Source organism: Mandrillus leucophaeus, unplaced genomic scaffold, assembly GCF_000951045.1.
Source record: "Mandrillus leucophaeus isolate KB7577 unplaced genomic scaffold, Mleu.le_1.0 Scaffold188, whole genome shotgun sequence".
In the NCBI taxonomy this organism is placed as follows: domain Eukaryota; kingdom Metazoa; phylum Chordata; class Mammalia; order Primates; family Cercopithecidae; genus Mandrillus; species Mandrillus leucophaeus.
Window position 1 is genome coordinate 1,547,705 of NW_012101898.1, and position 16,187 is coordinate 1,563,891.

A 16,187-nucleotide genomic window follows, 5' to 3' on the forward strand; every position below is an offset into this window, starting at 1 on the left:
AAAAAAAGTGACATTCTCCTACATTACAGTTATCAAAATCAACAAATTAATATTAATACATTTCTACTATCTTATCCAGACATCTGAATTTCTCCAGTTGTCCCAATCATGTCCTTTAGAGTAAGAAAAAATATATCTGCTCCAAGATTCAATTTGAGTCAAGTATTGCGTTTGAACCCCATGTCTATTTGTTCAGTTTTGTGATGGAACAGCTCTTTATTATTCTTTTTTCATACCTTTCATGACTTTGTGATATCTGAAGGGTAGAGGCCAGTTTTTTTTTTTGTAGGATGTCCCTCAGTGTATCTGATGGTTCCTCATAAGGTTAGTAGTCATAATTTTTGGCTGAAATATCAAGGACATCTTGTTGTGTCCTCCATGCATCAAATTACTGAACTCCGTCCCATTGCTGGTGAAGTTCCCCTTGATCTTTGAGTATTTGGTCATGGGCTATTTGCCAGATTTCTTTACTATCAAGTTATAAGTTTTCCTGTTGTAATTAATAAGTATCATATAGGTAAGTACTTTAAGACTACTATTAATAAAAATATTCTGGCTGTCATCAAACTCTGACCCATAAATTAAGCATCCATTGATCACTTTTGCCTAAGTCAATTTTTAGTATAATGGTTGCCAAATAATGATCTCCTAATCAATTTATTCCTTCAATATTTATTAGTTGGCATGTGTTTACTCATTCATTTATGTTTTATGTTAGTATCTACTCATGGATTCTTATGTTTTTCAATGTGTTATAATCTACTACTGGCATTATCTATTTTGACAATCAAACTGTCCCAGATTTCTTCAGTGAGCTCACTTCAAGCTGGCTCCTAGTTTCTTGTGACACACCCTCATCATTCTTTAAATATTTTCCTTAATTTCTGAAACAACAAGCTCTTCCAGTCTTATCTGAGTTCTCCCTGCCCAACTCTAAATTAAGTCACTTCTCAAGAAATCCTTCATCTGTTTTCATGGAGAATTAAGTTTAGAAACAAAGTAACGTGTATGAAGTGTGTTCACTGCTACTAAGACAATACTTCTAAACCCTCTCAGCTGACAGAGCTAGTAAATTTGGAAATAAATGTGTATATGTAAATATATGCTTGTGCACACACAAGCTCACTTTTTAACACATGTGATATGCCAGAGAGTATACCATGAGAATCAAAATGAATATATGTAGTTTCTATCTACTAAAAGATACAGATTTTAGAAAATGCTGTCTAAAACAATCTTTAAAATGGCATTTTGATTAAATTTTTGATCGCTTTTTTTTAATTGGCACATAAAAATTGTATATATTGATAGTGTACAACATGTCACTTTGATATATGTATACGTTGTGGAATGGCTACATCAAGCTATTTAACATGCAAGTATCTCACATACCTTTATTTGTTTATTTATTTATTTAGGTTGTGAGGACACTTGAAATCTACTCTCTTAGCAATTTTCAAGCATATAGTACATTGTTAGTAGCTATAGTCACTATGTCATACGATGGATCTTTTTAACTTATTCCTTTGTCTAATTGGAATTTTTTGTCCTGTGGCCAACATCTCCCTAACACCTTCCCTGACCTTCCAGGCCCCTGGAAACCATCAGTCCACTCTCTGCTTCTAAGAGTTTGTCTTTTTTAGATTTCACACATAAGTGAGCTCTTGCAGTATCTGTCTTTCTGTGCCTGGCTTATTTCACCGAAAATAATGTCTTCAAATCGCTGATCATTCTGATTCCGTAATAATAAATTCATAATTTTACCACTCAATTAGCTCAATGAAAGACTCCAGATATATACTAAATTGCAGTAGAAAGACAATTTATTGTCAATTGTGATTAAACTATTACAATGGACATTATTATTATTAGCACTTTAAAAAATCAAAAACAATAAAAATTACTGATAAATTGCTATGTTTTATCTCTTTTGAATGTCTTACTTATATTTTACCATGCTAATATGGAGTTGGTAGTGATCTGTGGCCATTTCACAGATGAGGAACCAATAATTCCTAGAAAGTTATGGAACTAGATCACAAATAAGGTCCATGTGTCTTCAAAGCCCTTGCTTTTTAATCAATATTAGCTTTGATCATGGGATTGGCTGATTTTAACACCCTGCTAAAGTAAAAGATAGATCTAATACTAAAATCTAGCTCTGAAGATCCCCGAATGCTCACAAGCAGCAGCATTAAAGAGAGAATAAAATAATATAAAATCCTCTCCAATCACTTCTTAGAGCTCTAGTACATGAGAGTGAGACTAAAATGGGTTGAAGAACTTTTTCCAAACTCTACACAGCCCAAAGATTCTGGCATGGTCCATAGGGAGTTCCAGAATCTTGGTGAAGAAGATATTTGTGTCTTAACTCTCTTATTTTCTAGGAGACACTTTTTAAAGACTAGAGGGAAAAGTGGGCTTTTGTGACTCAGATCTGCTACTAAAATAAATACTTCATGTAAGCACAAGATCTCAGGTCCATTGTCCAAACCGCAACAACAGAAGGAGGTAAATTTCATTTTGATCTATTTCCCTTTATTCTTTGTTAGAGTTAGCTTTTAACCCAAGTATTCATATTTATGTTAATATAAATTATAAAGAGGAAACAAAACTGTTTTACAAGAAATTGATGCATCTAAATAATAATCGATGATTGCTGTGGGGAAATGAATGCATCCAGGCTTTGAGGTAATGTTCCTTGAATGGTCTCTCATCTAAGGAAGGATAAATCAGGATCATATCCATGGAACAAAGAGGGCCACCTGGCAGGAGGAAAAGGCTAATTGGGAATTAAGGGAGGTGATGACTCATAACAAGTAGGGCAGCCTTAGTCCTGAGGCCTGACCCGCTGAGGAAATGAACCCCTGCTCAGCCTGGATTAACACCTTTACATACATCTGTCTTCATCTCCTCAAACAGTGAGTTAATTGGGATGGAAAATGAAAGCTTGAGAAAAATAAATTGCACCTACCTGGATGAGAGACAGATCCTCAAGCTGTAACCTGAAGAGGTAGTTTCTACAAAATATAAAAAGAGAGCAGTTTTATTTTTAATCGATCCCAGAAAGTGAAGAGTTTATAAAAATTTCAAGAACAAAGAAAATAAAATAATAATTTTGACTTCAAAAGCATCTTCTTTCTAAGAATATGGTTAGCACTACTTTCCTTGGATCTTAGAGTACAAAGAGGAATTCAAGATGTCAACAAATACACATTTGAGATTGGTGAGAAAGCTAACGAATAAGTGGGGTGTGTTTGTACATAATTACGGTAAGTGTAAGTCATTAACTGACTCTCTTGATCTACATGGAATAAATAAAAGGACATGGGCATTCCATTCTGAAACCGAGTTTCACTTAAGCAAGACGATGTAAAAACATCCCTCATAGGTCTTCCTTTTTAATCATCACCTAAATTCACCATGTTTTATAATTAAGATTTTGAATTCAAGCAATGCTCTGAGGTTCACAGTACTCTACCTTGTAGGATGGATTCAGTATGTAATAAAAGTTTAGAATTATGAACTTGGGTGCAGTATGGTGGCTCACACCTGTAATCCTAGCACTTTGGGAGGCTTAGGCGGAAGGATGTTTTGATCCTGGGAGGTGGAGGTTGCCAGGCTCCTGGGAACCATGGCAAAACCTGTCTCTACAGAAAATACAAAAATTATACAGGTATAGTGGCATATGCCTATAGTCCCTGCTACTCAGGAGGCTGAGGCAGGAGGATGCCTTGATCCTGGGAGGTGGAGGTTGCAGTAAGCTGTGATCACCCCACTGCACTCTGGCCCGGGTGACAAGGTGAGACCCTGTCTCAAAAATAAATAAATAAATAGTGTGTGTGTATATATATATATACACACACACACACACACATAAAAATATAATTTTCAGTTTATGGAATTTGGTTTTAAAAAAAAGAAAAGAAAGAAATATAAACCAACGGAAACTGATGACATCAAGGGCTTCAAAGAGTCAGTTTCACTGCCCAAGGGCAAAATAGGAAATCAGAGAAAAGAAAACTATCAATTTCAACAAAGAAGGGGAAGAACAGTGAAATATGCAATGGAGATCAGTAGAGCACAGGGAAAAAAAATACAGATTAGTTACACCGGGCTTTGGACTCTAGTGTTACAGGTTTTAGAAATAACTCATTAACCTCCCTCAGTATTCTTTGCTTCAGCCTCTAACTGAAATCCTGGCATCATGTAAATGGGAAGATGGGGCAGGGATGTGCACCAACAGCACCCCAAAGAGGAAGGGAGGAGAAAGTCAGCCCCAGTACAAATAATAATGGCAAGAAGATGCTGGCACATAAAGGTAAACAAACTAAGATGCAAATGAACATGAGGCGGGATCTCCAAGAAGCCAAAGATGTTGTTATAATGGGTTTGTCCAAGGTCACTTCTATGGAACAAAGAGAGAAATTTTACAACAACAATAAGACATAAATGTTGACTATTTTCACTATCGTGGGGAGGGGGTAAATATATAAGTTGGACATATGTCCCAGTAGAAGTGACAAGTGACAGCCAAAGTGGCCCAAGGGTATAGCCTTGAGATGACCAAGAAACATCCCTATGGTATGGACAGAGTTAGGGAGGACGAAGCCCCCATGCAAGCTGGCACTCAGAAGCACATGTACACACAGCTGCAGGATGAAAGAGGACCAGGCTCACATTCAGTTATCTCATGAATCTAGGCATTGCTTCCCGGGCATTCAGGTTTCACACAATTTGCCCCCTCACATGGGCATACCACCTCTCTAAACTGAGTGAAAACGGCCTCCCCCAAACCACAGCAATAGTCTCCTTACCACACTCTTTCTACCTTTCCAGTCTCACCTCTGATATACCCCAAGAGAAGCTTCCAGAAGCACTGCTTGGCACACGCCACCTCCATCACAAAGCCATTTCAGGAAAAGTTCCCCTGTCCTTTATTATAACGCTGCAGCCCTCTATGAAAAACCAGGTAAAGGATACCTCTGAGGGGAGGGAATATTACAGGAAAGTCTTTTGATTTAGTCGGCGCCATGAGTCTAGGACTCCAACAGAAATGTCATCTGCAGGCCAGGCACATTGCCCTGTAATCCCAGCACTGTGGAAGGCCAAAGTGGGCTAATTACTTGAGCCCTGGAGTTCTAGACAGGCCTAGGCAACATAGGGAGACCCCCATCTCCACAAAAAAGAAAAAACACAAAAATAAGTCAGGTGTCGTGATGCATGCTTGTAGTCCTGGCTACTCAGGAGGCTAAAGTGGGAGGATCGATGGAGCCTGGGAGGTCAAGGCTCCGGTGAGCCACGATCCTGCCACTGCACTCCAGCCTGGGCGACAGAGAGAGATCCTGTCTCAACAACAACAAAAAGTCGTTTTCAGAGGAACAAATGTGAACTTGGTGCACACACAGAAGAGTATGTTGAAGCAGCCAAGGTAGCTGGCACTGGAGGGTGACTCGCATCTCAACATCAGCCAAGCTTTCACCCAATGTGACCTAGAAACCAGCACACCTCCTCTAAGGGAAGTGAGAAATCTACACACACACACAGACAAGGCTTTCAGAAGTGGGGCTTACGTGTGATATCATTTGGCTGTGTCCCCACCCAAATTTCATCTGGAATTTTAATCCCCATAATCCCCATGTGTCCAGGGAGGGGCCTAGTAGGAGGTGATTGGCTCATGGGGCGGGTTGCTTCATGTTGTTCTCATGATACTGAGTGAGTCTCATGAGATCTGATGGTTTTATAAGCATCTGGCATTTCCCCGGGTTGCATTTCTCTCTCCTGCCACCACGTGAGAAGGCCCAAGCTTGCTTCCCCTTCACCTTCCACCATGATTACAAGTTTCCTAAGGCCTCCCCAGCCATGTATAACTGTGAATCAATTAAACTTATTTTCTTTATAAATTACCCAGTCTCCGGTGTTTCTAGTAGCATGAGAACAGACTAGTACACAGCGGCACCAGGGAAATCACTGGCATTGCACACCCATCGCCTCTATGGGCAGCTCAGCTCCCCACTCCCACATATTTCTCACTGTCTTTCTGGTTTCAAGAGGCTGCCCCTTTGCTATGGGAGGCAGTATTACCTAGCGATTAAGAATATTCATGCAAAAGCTGGAGTTCTGCCTCTATACAATCTCAGGAAGAAAGCATTTCTCTCTACGCCTTAGTCTTTGCATCTGTAAAATGGAGCTAATAATCAAACCCATCCCCTAGCGTTGTTGTGAGGTTTAAATCTAAGAAAAACACTTAGAATGAAGTCTGACCTACTGTAAGCATCAATTAATGGTGCCAGCTTCTATGTTTATTTTGTCATTGGTCCTGGAATCCAGTCATCCTACCCCTTTTCAACCCACTGGCAATTTTAAGAAAGACTTCTTCAGTAAATATTTCCAATAAAAGAAACTCATTCATTTAGCAAACGAATCACCTAAGAGCTTTGGTGATATCTCATGGTTCCTTCGTTCTTGCATACTCACACACATACGTGTGCACATTTACGTTCACACTGTGGTATCTGTCTCCGGAAACTTTCTTGAAAAGAAGCTCTCATACACAAAGAAGAGCTGGAAATGCTGTCAGGCCCTTTGAGAAAAGATGATAGCAGAGTCTGCAGCTCTGTAGAGCTCTGTGCAGCTCAAGCGAAGAGCTCTCTGTCTACTTGGGTCGGGAGTGGAGGACACAGAGATTGCCGTATGCAACACCTGCTTCCAGTTTTCAGGTGTTTTCCACAGAAGAAGATAATGCCTTATAATAAAAAATATGCCACATTCTCAGTCCACATCTCCATAAGCAAAGATAACTCTTCTGATCATTAGTTTTCTGCTTCTCAACTTCCAATGGGCTGTAAGATACCCCTCCTCTCCAGAAACATTGCTAGTGGAGTTCAACCATCTACCTCTTCTCCTTCCAAATACCTGAGAGCTATCGTGCCCTTCCGATTATCTCACAAGCAATAACAAATCAATATGGCAGAGGTAGTCAATAGGTGAAAGGAAGGGGCAGAGAGGATGGAGGGGCACGCTGACTATGAAATACCATCACCACCACCATCACCATCACCACATCCGATACCCCAGGAAGGAAAGCACCAGAGGATTTGAACTTTTCTTTTTCTAGTATTTTCTGGGTTGCAAGATAAAAATTGGTGATTATTTTACCCCATTCTCATATTTTTAATCTAATAATATAGAGTCTAAGAAATCGAGAACTAAGCTGTCACGAAAGAGTATATACCCCTCGATTTATAGATGAGGAAACTTCTATAAATTAAGAGGTGCAGTGAGATTTGTCCAATAGTGTCAGGCTTCAGAGAAAGTCCTGGGATTAGAAACAAGCCTCCCGTCTTAATGTCCCTTGTCCCATTACGCCTCGTGGCCTCACCTATTAGTCATTCAATGTCCCCTTCCTAATTTCACCTGCACCAAACATGCACACCCACAGAAGCAAACACAGCAACAGCTCTTATGCTATGAGTATTTCATATCTTCACTGGTCATTTACAGGACCATTTACAAACCATTTTAAGAAAATTCAAGTCTTAGTTCTGCTAATAACAAATTTGATCCTAGGCCATCAATTTTCACCTCTGGGACTGTGATCTGGCTGTGATGTATGTCTCCCCATGAGGAGAACAGTTTGAGCCTACAGATATGGCTGTTTAAATAGCACCTCTTTTCTCCCTTTTTATTTTGCCTGAATAACTCCCTGTCCGTACCTAATTCTAAAAATAGCCCTATTTCTTAACTTATGAAATGAAAGAGATAAACTATACAATTATCTCAATGTATTTAAATACAACAAATTCCCAAAAGACTATGACCATGTTTAGATATACACAATGCCGGCCGCGCGTGGTGGCTCAGGCCTGTAATCCCAGCACTTTGGGAGACCGAGGCGGGCGGATCACGAGGTCAGGAGATCGAGACCATCCTAGCTAATACGGTGAAACCCCATCTCTACTAAAAATACAAACAATTAGGCGGACATGGTGGCAGGTGCCTGTGGTGCCAGCTACTCGGGAGGCTGAGGCAGGAGAATGGCGTGAACCCGGGAGGCGGAGCTTGCAGTGAGCTGAGATTGTGCCACTGCACTCCAGCCTGGGCGACAGAGCGAGACTCCGTCTCAAAAAAATAAATAAATATATATATACACACACACACACACACACACACACAATGCCTAAGTTCTATGAATAAATGGCCATCTAACAAAAATCTTTTTATTATGGCAAATTTAAATCATTTCCTGAGAAGTGTTTTTCATGTGTTATTTTTCACAACTGAGTAACTTATTTCAAAATAATCTTAAAAGAAACCTCAACATATAAAATAGATACAATAATTCTTTAATAGTATAAATTTATGTAATAAGTACTTATGTATTTGTTAATAATAAAATCAGCTGACGAAGCTTTCTTAAAAATTGTAACACTCCACCTGTCAGAACTATTTATCGTCTTATACAGATCAACATCTATTTAATGTGTATATTCATGCCAGTTGATTGGTTATATTTTTGTTGCTTTTTATTTGTTTGATTTTTAAGGCACAGAGTTGGTAGGTGCTTTTAATTTTTTTTTTTTCTTTCTGAGATGGAGTCTCGCTTCTTCGCCCAGGCTAGAGTACAATGGTGTGATCTCAGCTCACTGCAACCTCCGCCTCCCAGGTTCAAGCAATTCTCCTGCCTCAGCCTCCCCAGTGGCTGGGATTATACGGACGTGCTACCAGGCCGAATTTTTGTATTTCTAGTAGAGACAGGGTTTCACCATGTTGGCCAGGCTGGTCTTGAACTCCTGACTTCAAGTGATCCTCCCGCTTTAGCCTCCCAAAGTGCTGGGATCACAGGCGTGAGCTACCGCGCCTGGCCTAAATATTAGTTTAATAAATGACTATGGTCCATGTAAAACCTAAGTAGTCAAATGCCTCGCTACACAAACAATTTAGTATTCACCTTATCTTATTACAATTTTCAGCTATTTTAAACAATATTTTAAAAGATGAACCATAAGTAAAACAGCTGTAGAATTCCCTAATCACATCCCAAGAAGTAGAATCTGACAAAACACAGTGTGGATTCTGCTATTCTCAAATCTCTTTCCTCGAACTATTTGGCCCCACGTACAACTCCAAATGCATTTTTGCCGTAGGAAAAATTCCAAGCCAGCTGGCAACATGAGGGACTTGAAATCTCTCAAGACAGCTTGATTCATCACAGTTTAGGTCAATGACCTACAAAGTTAAAGGTTACAAAAAGAAAGAAAACCTTCTAAAGGGGATAAAAAATTGATATTCCCTGGTGTTGGGCTACTCACAAACTAAAGTAAGATCTATGGAAGCCTGCAAGTGGCTGTCCTCCAGGGTATTACACAAGAGGCAATCACTTTATCTTGCAATTGTGCGAGCACAGAGGAGGGAAAACAGTATGTGTGAGGTTCACGAGAAAAGCCACCAGCCTTTCCAACATGAAGAAGTAATGCTTCTGGCTCCTGGCCAACTGTAAATGCTAACCAAATGTTGCACGTAGGGTCAGTCTCCCTAATAGGGCAATGCTCTGAGCAACCCAAAGCATTTAAGTGATCTCATTAATCTTCATAACACCCCAGATGTAAATAGGTAGTAATAAGGACTATTGCCATTCTTCAGGGAAAAAGGCAGTGGTGCAAGAGGTTAAGAGATTAGATTCTTTGAATGTATTAGTTGTATAGCTTGGGGGAATGATTCTATACTTCTATTTTTCTCCTGTCATCACCAAAGTGAAAAGTAAGAGTTTGCCAAAGTGTAACAGTTCAGTTTTGTGGCTATAGTAAATAAAAATATGAGTTTTTCTTCCCTTGGTATGGATCTACTTTTTTTTTTTTCAAATGCCATGGAATAAAATTTGACATTGCACATTCACGTGCAATAAACCAGATTCCTTTTAGGAGTAATAATATATGAGGAGTACATAGATCCAATGGGCTGAATAATTCAAATCACAAAGCTATTAAATTTGGCAGATGCAAAAATCACAATATTAAAGCCCATTCTTCGTTTCCCCACTAGACACCTGAATGGGTTTTCTACGTCTTCACCAAAGTTTCTTTCTTACTGACTCTAGGATTGAATAACTCATTCCTGGGTCCCATCACTTCCCCTAGTGGCCTATTAGAAACAAATCACTAAGCACAACAATATATTCTCAGAGGGAGCAGTGGGGACCTTAATAGATGAAGTTCATTTGTATCTTCATGTAAAGTAATAAAATGCAGCCAGCATTAAAGAAAAGGTTGAGCCATCATGAGCATATTAACTAAACGACTCATTTCATCTAGAGACACTATAAAACTTAACTTTGACCTCCATAAATTATGAAAGACACAGGTGTTTTAAAATGACATTCTCTTAGAATAACTCAACTGGTCTCTGATGAATATGACTATAAAATCAAAGAAAAAAATTACAAGTTCCTATTGAACATGTGAGTTAGAGGCTTGCTTATAACTGAGAAAAGAAGAATTAAGGAAGGTAGATTTGTATTTTGTACTAGAGCAAATGAAGGCAGAAGCCAAGTAAATGTATAAAGACGTTTTAACAGTGTTGACAGAAACATTTGTTGTTGTCTAATAAAAGTTTAGACCAAGGCCAATCATGAGACAATCTGGAGACAAAACATACACTGCCCATGAGCCAGCTGGGGGAGTCTGAGAGCTGACTAGTCTCTCCTGTCCCTGCACCAGCTTCCAGTCCACAATACTTTCCTCACTGCCAGTTTCCTTCCATCCTCACTGCTGTCAACATCTAACTGGCATAGAACTTTTCAAGTACAGTGACATCCTACATGATACCCACATTTTCAATTGCACTGGTAGACTTTTGAAGATAACAAATTATGTTTGAGATGGAGTCTCACTCTGTTGCCCAGGCTGGAGGGCAGTGGCAGGATCTCAGCTCACTGCAACCTCCGTTGCAGGCATTCAGCAATTCTTGTGTCTCAGTCTCCAGAGTAGCGGAGATTACAGGTCCGTGCCACCATGCCCAGCTAATTTTTTTTTTTTTTTTTGTATTTTTAGTAGAGATGGGTTTTCACTGTGTTGGCCAGGCTAGTCTCGAACTCCTGACCTCAGGTGATCCACCTGCCTGAGCCTTCCAAAGTGCTGGGATTACAGGCATGAGGGAGGACGAAGCAGGTACATCACCTGAGGTCAGTAGTTTGAGACTAGCCTGGCCAACATGGCGAGAACCCACCCCTACTAAATATACAGAAAAATTAGCCAGGCATAGTGGTGCACAACTGTAATCCCATCTACTCGAGAGGCTGAGGCACTAGAATCCCTGAACATGCCAGGCAGAGGTTGCACTGAGCAGAGATCCTGCCACTGTACTCCAGCCTGGGCTACAGAGCGAGACTCTGTCTCAATCAATCAATCAATCAATCAATCAATAAACTAAGGAAAAATAGTAACTATATCCTTTAAAACATAAAATGTTGTTGTAAAATTAGTTTGATTATCTAAATGTAAATATTTAACATCGTGATCATATCAGTAACTTTAAAGAATATAATGATTTAATTTAATCATGTAACCAACTCATATAATTCACCAATTCACCAACCTATCTATAATTGTGATTTCCAAGACTTTCCATTATGCTGGTCGACTATAAGCAAATTCTAGGAGCCTTTTAATTTTGTGGTCATAACCATCCTAAAAAAATGTCTGCTTCATGTAGTTTTTTCATGGGTTTCTCAGAAGATAATTAAATGTCAAAATTACAAAGCCTTTCCAAACAGTATAACATTATATTTAAATAGTGAGATCACATTTAAATTACAGTTTTTAATTCTTTTGTGAATTTTTTTCTAAAATATTTTAAAGTATGGTGACAAATTTATAATATGGTCATGTGATTAGCTATCTCCTCAATCAGAATTTTCTCTACCCTCCTCAAAAACAGTAAATATGTATTCTTCAGGCTATACAAAGTTCAAGATAACTGTAATTTAATTTTTGTTGCTGTTAATGCTGTTGTGTGTGTCCAGTACCCATTCTCCCAGAATCATATTAACTTCTTTCATTCCCTATCCCAGAAAGACCATTTCAAACTCCTTAAAAGTCTTGGTTATTAGAAATAAATTTCAAAGAACACATTAAAACTGAGATCAAACCATTTTAATAGCATTGTTATATATTTAAATACCAAGATTAAAAGGTGCAAAAATAGAAGGATAGCCTCTTATTATTTAGCAAGTAGAATGAAATAACAAAGATACATTTTAATGGCATGCAATAACTAGAACAATGCTGCCAGCAAATCTCAGAGATATAAAATCAGAAAAATATTTTCCCACAAATATATTTAGGGTAAAAGTTATTAATCAATATTGTTAATAATTACACTAATAGTTTACATTTTATTATGCTTTAATTATTACTTGCAAATCTCTAAGTGCTGTGAGGATTACAGATGACGACTTATTGCTCTAAATTTAACTCTCGACTTTTGTCTTTGTGGGTCCACTGGGTATATGATTTGTTCTTTTCCATTTTTCAGTTAACAGAGATAATTTTTCATTTGAAAAAAATGCCAACTGAGTATTTCTATGGTTCCTTTAACCTGTGATTTCCTAGGACTATTTATGCTTTAAATTATTTCCACATACAATTAATTTTCTAGGTTATCTTCAGTATTCATACAAATCTGAGATTTTTTTTCTCATGTATCTTCTAATAATCAAAGAATTACAGCTCATTCTCCCATATGCTGTATCCCAGTCACACTCCCAAAACTCACTGAATGGTTTGATCCTTGCCACCAGCCAACCCATTCTGTTGGCCATCAATTGCTGTCAAACCCAGCACTGAAACATGTCTCAAATCTGGCTTCTCATCTCCAATTCCATCATCACTGCCTAAGTTTAAGCACCCTGTACGCTCACCTGATCCACAACCCGCAACTGCCATGCCTCGCTCCAAATTCTGCAAGTTCTAGCATGTCCTGCACACAATATGGTGGACATATCTTCCTAATGCAAACATGATTATTTGAATACATAAACGTAGAAATCTCCTGGGCTTCTCAATGACTTTAGCAGAGGTTCTCAAATTTACCAAGCCAGCAGAGCAATGGGAGCTTGATTAAATCAAAGATTCTGGCCGGGCACAGTGACTCACACCTGTAATCCCAGCACTTCGAGAGGCCAAGGTGGGTGGATCACTTGAGGTCAGGAGTTCGAGACCAGCCTGGCCAACACAGTAAAACCCTGTCAACACTAAAAATACAATTAGCTGGACATGGTGGTAGGTACCTGCAATCTCAGCTACTCAGGAGGCTGAGGCAGGAGAATTGCTTGAACCCAGGAGGCAGAGGTTGCAGTGAGCCTAGAGGACCAAGTCTAAACTTCTTTATAATCTGACCCCAACTAATGCTCAGGGCTTCACCTATAATTACTTCCCCCTCTCTGTCACCAACAGGTGCCACAGAGCCAAGCACTTTTCAGCCTCATCAGAATCTCTGACTTTTCCCATGTGATTCTCTGTCTTCCCTGCCAGATTCCTCACGTATCACTCAGGCCCAGTTGGAGGAGCACCTTCTCAATGCAGCCTCTTCAGATCCATGTACCATCATATCCCTTTACTCTTGCTGTTTTCAGGACCCTTTACTCAGACTTCCCTTGGAAAATTGAATTGCTTGTGCCCCTATCTCACCCACTAGGCCAGGATCAGCATACTTTTTGTTATGGGGCCAGAGAGCAGATATTTTGCTTTTGTGGTCTATGTCCCAACTACTCATCTCTGCAGTTTTAGGTCAAAAGCAGCCACGGAAGATGTGTGAATGAGTGGGTGTGGCTATGTGCCAATAAAAGCATATTTATGAAAACAGGAGGCAACTCTGGGGCCCCAGCTTTTCAACCCTTGTGCTGGACTAGAAAGTCCTCATCAGGTAGAGAAGATGCTTCATCTTTGTTTCTCTAATGCCTAAGATGCTTCCTGGCATAAAGTAGGTTCAATAAATATTTGATGAACACAGAATCTTGAAAGAATAACTACATGAACTAATACATTTGGATGAACTCTGTGTGGACCTGGGTAGGAGAAAAGCTCTCACTACTTAGTCTGTAGCACATGCACATGCAAATAAGTTATTCAATTATTATCAAAGCCCTTTGTTGGTTTGTTCATGGGATCTGGGAAATAGGAAGCCTTTGTACATTTATTTATTTCCAGCTGTCTCTTGGTATCCCCAGAGCATTGGCTCCAAGACAACCTCGAGTGCCAAAATCCATGGATGCTCAAGTCCCTGATATAAAATGGATTGGTATTTACCTATAACCTACGCACATCTTCCCATATACTTTAAATCATCTCTAGATTACTTATAATATCTAGCACGTAATACATGTAAATAGTTGTTATACCATATTGTTTTTATTGGTATGATTTTCATTGTTGTATTGTTTGTTTTTCATTTTTCCAAATATTTTAGGCTTGTAGTTGGTTAAATCTGCAGATGCAGAACCCAGGGAAGACCAACTGTATGTTCTTAGTTATTTATAACTAAATAGGTAACTGTTGTACCAGGCCGATATTCTCCCAACTCAAGCAGGGAAAAAAATACAGATTCGTTTATTTTGTTTTAGTTTTTGTTTTTGTTTTTTTCACAATAGCAGAAGGAACAAAATGGTTAGAAATCTTTCCCAGGCATGTCAGTCGGCCACCAGTTTGTTAAAAGCACACACCCTGAGCCACCTAAATCAGCAGAGCTGGGAAGGCTCTTAATTTTGAACAAATGCCCTAACTAATACTTAAGAACACTAATGTTTGGCAAATATTGGACAAAAGGTAACAAAGCCAGCAGACAACAAGGAGACCTTTTAACATATATTGGATAACTAATCAAATAAGCCAATTAGAAGAAAGGGGAGAACAGGTAGAAGAAGGAGAGAAGCCCAGAGAATCTTTAAGGACATACCTGTGCATAGGGGCCAGCCCTGAGAAGGTAAGGGACAGAGAAGCGGAAACATTTAAACCCTAAAGTGGAGGTTCATAATTTGATTGGAAGAGGATAAAAAAGACTGCGATGAAAAGCACCGTTCCTTTTCCATCACCAGCTGCTTGTCCTAAGTCATAATTAATGTAAACACAACGTGAAAATCAGCATTACCTCGGATCTCTTTTCACAATGGGACTCTACTCCTTTTTGCATTCACTGCTAATCTCTGATTTCATACCACTCAGCATGTATTTCCTTTAACTGTGTAAACTTGACTAAAATATATCCTTTGGAAAAGACGAATAAGTGTGGCTACTGGAAGCAGAATCACTGATCTGATAAACATCTTCAGTTTCCCTGTTAATTATATATTGCCTCCAACAGAGTAATTCCCAGGTAAAATTTTCAAGTAAAAACAAGAATTATAATCACCGAAAAATAATGATATTGGCCAGTTGTTTAAAACAAATTTTATGTGAATTTAAAAGTAATCCCCCTTGTTTAGAACCAGAGATAAAGTCATTTTTTAAAAAAGAAACTCATTAAATAGAAACCTACCATTTATTTTATGTGATCTTATAAGAATATATGCTATGCTAAAATAATCGGGAGGCCATTAGACTGAGAAGTCTTCACTTCTTGAGTTCCTATGTAAACAAACCAAAGTTCAACTCAATGTAAATAGTAAAAGGAAACTTAAGCTTAACCAGTCAGACACGAAACCCTAACTAAAGTCTAACTTGAGATTTAACCAATGAGAAACCACCAACTAACCTCTAACTAGGGACTTTCCATCAACAAGAGGCGTTCTCTTTGTCTTGCTTCTGGGAAGAACATTACAAAAGTTTCCTCCCTTGCCACCCCCACCCACAAGTGGAGAGCTGCTGGAAGTCTGGTGATACTTGATTCCTGAATCTCTAAATGTTCAAACAAACTTGTTAAAATTTCAGTGCACCTAAGTTTATCATTTAAGGGCTCTGAATACTTAAAGCAAATTCAGCCCAAGCATAAAAACAGCAAGTTAATCTTTCCTATTTTATCTTTAGTTCTGTAAATCCAAACCATTAGCCAAACAAATGGTTCAAAATAATACACTGAAATGATCAGAAATCCGTACTATTTGTTGTACATACACTTATACAGACATATCTGCTGATATCTAGAATTACTGTAATGGTAAGTCAAGGGGTTTAGTGCAAGGTATTCAGACAACTGTG

The 16,187-nt window shown here is 38.8% G+C and overlaps 1 protein-coding gene across 1 annotated transcript in view; it reads right to left on the reverse strand.

Moving 5' to 3' along the window:
* SEMA5A (sema domain, seven thrombospondin repeats (type 1 and type 1-like), transmembrane domain (TM) and short cytoplasmic domain, (semaphorin) 5A) overlaps window positions 1-16,187 on the reverse strand; it is a 372,837-nt gene that overhangs the window by 302,246 nt on the left and 54,404 nt on the right. Inside the window, exon 4 of the mRNA XM_011978059.1 lies at window positions 2,975-3,020. Within this exon, the coding sequence (XP_011833449.1) occupies window positions 2,975-3,020 (46 nt within the window). The remainder of the gene's footprint in view (window positions 1-2,974; window positions 3,021-16,187) is intronic.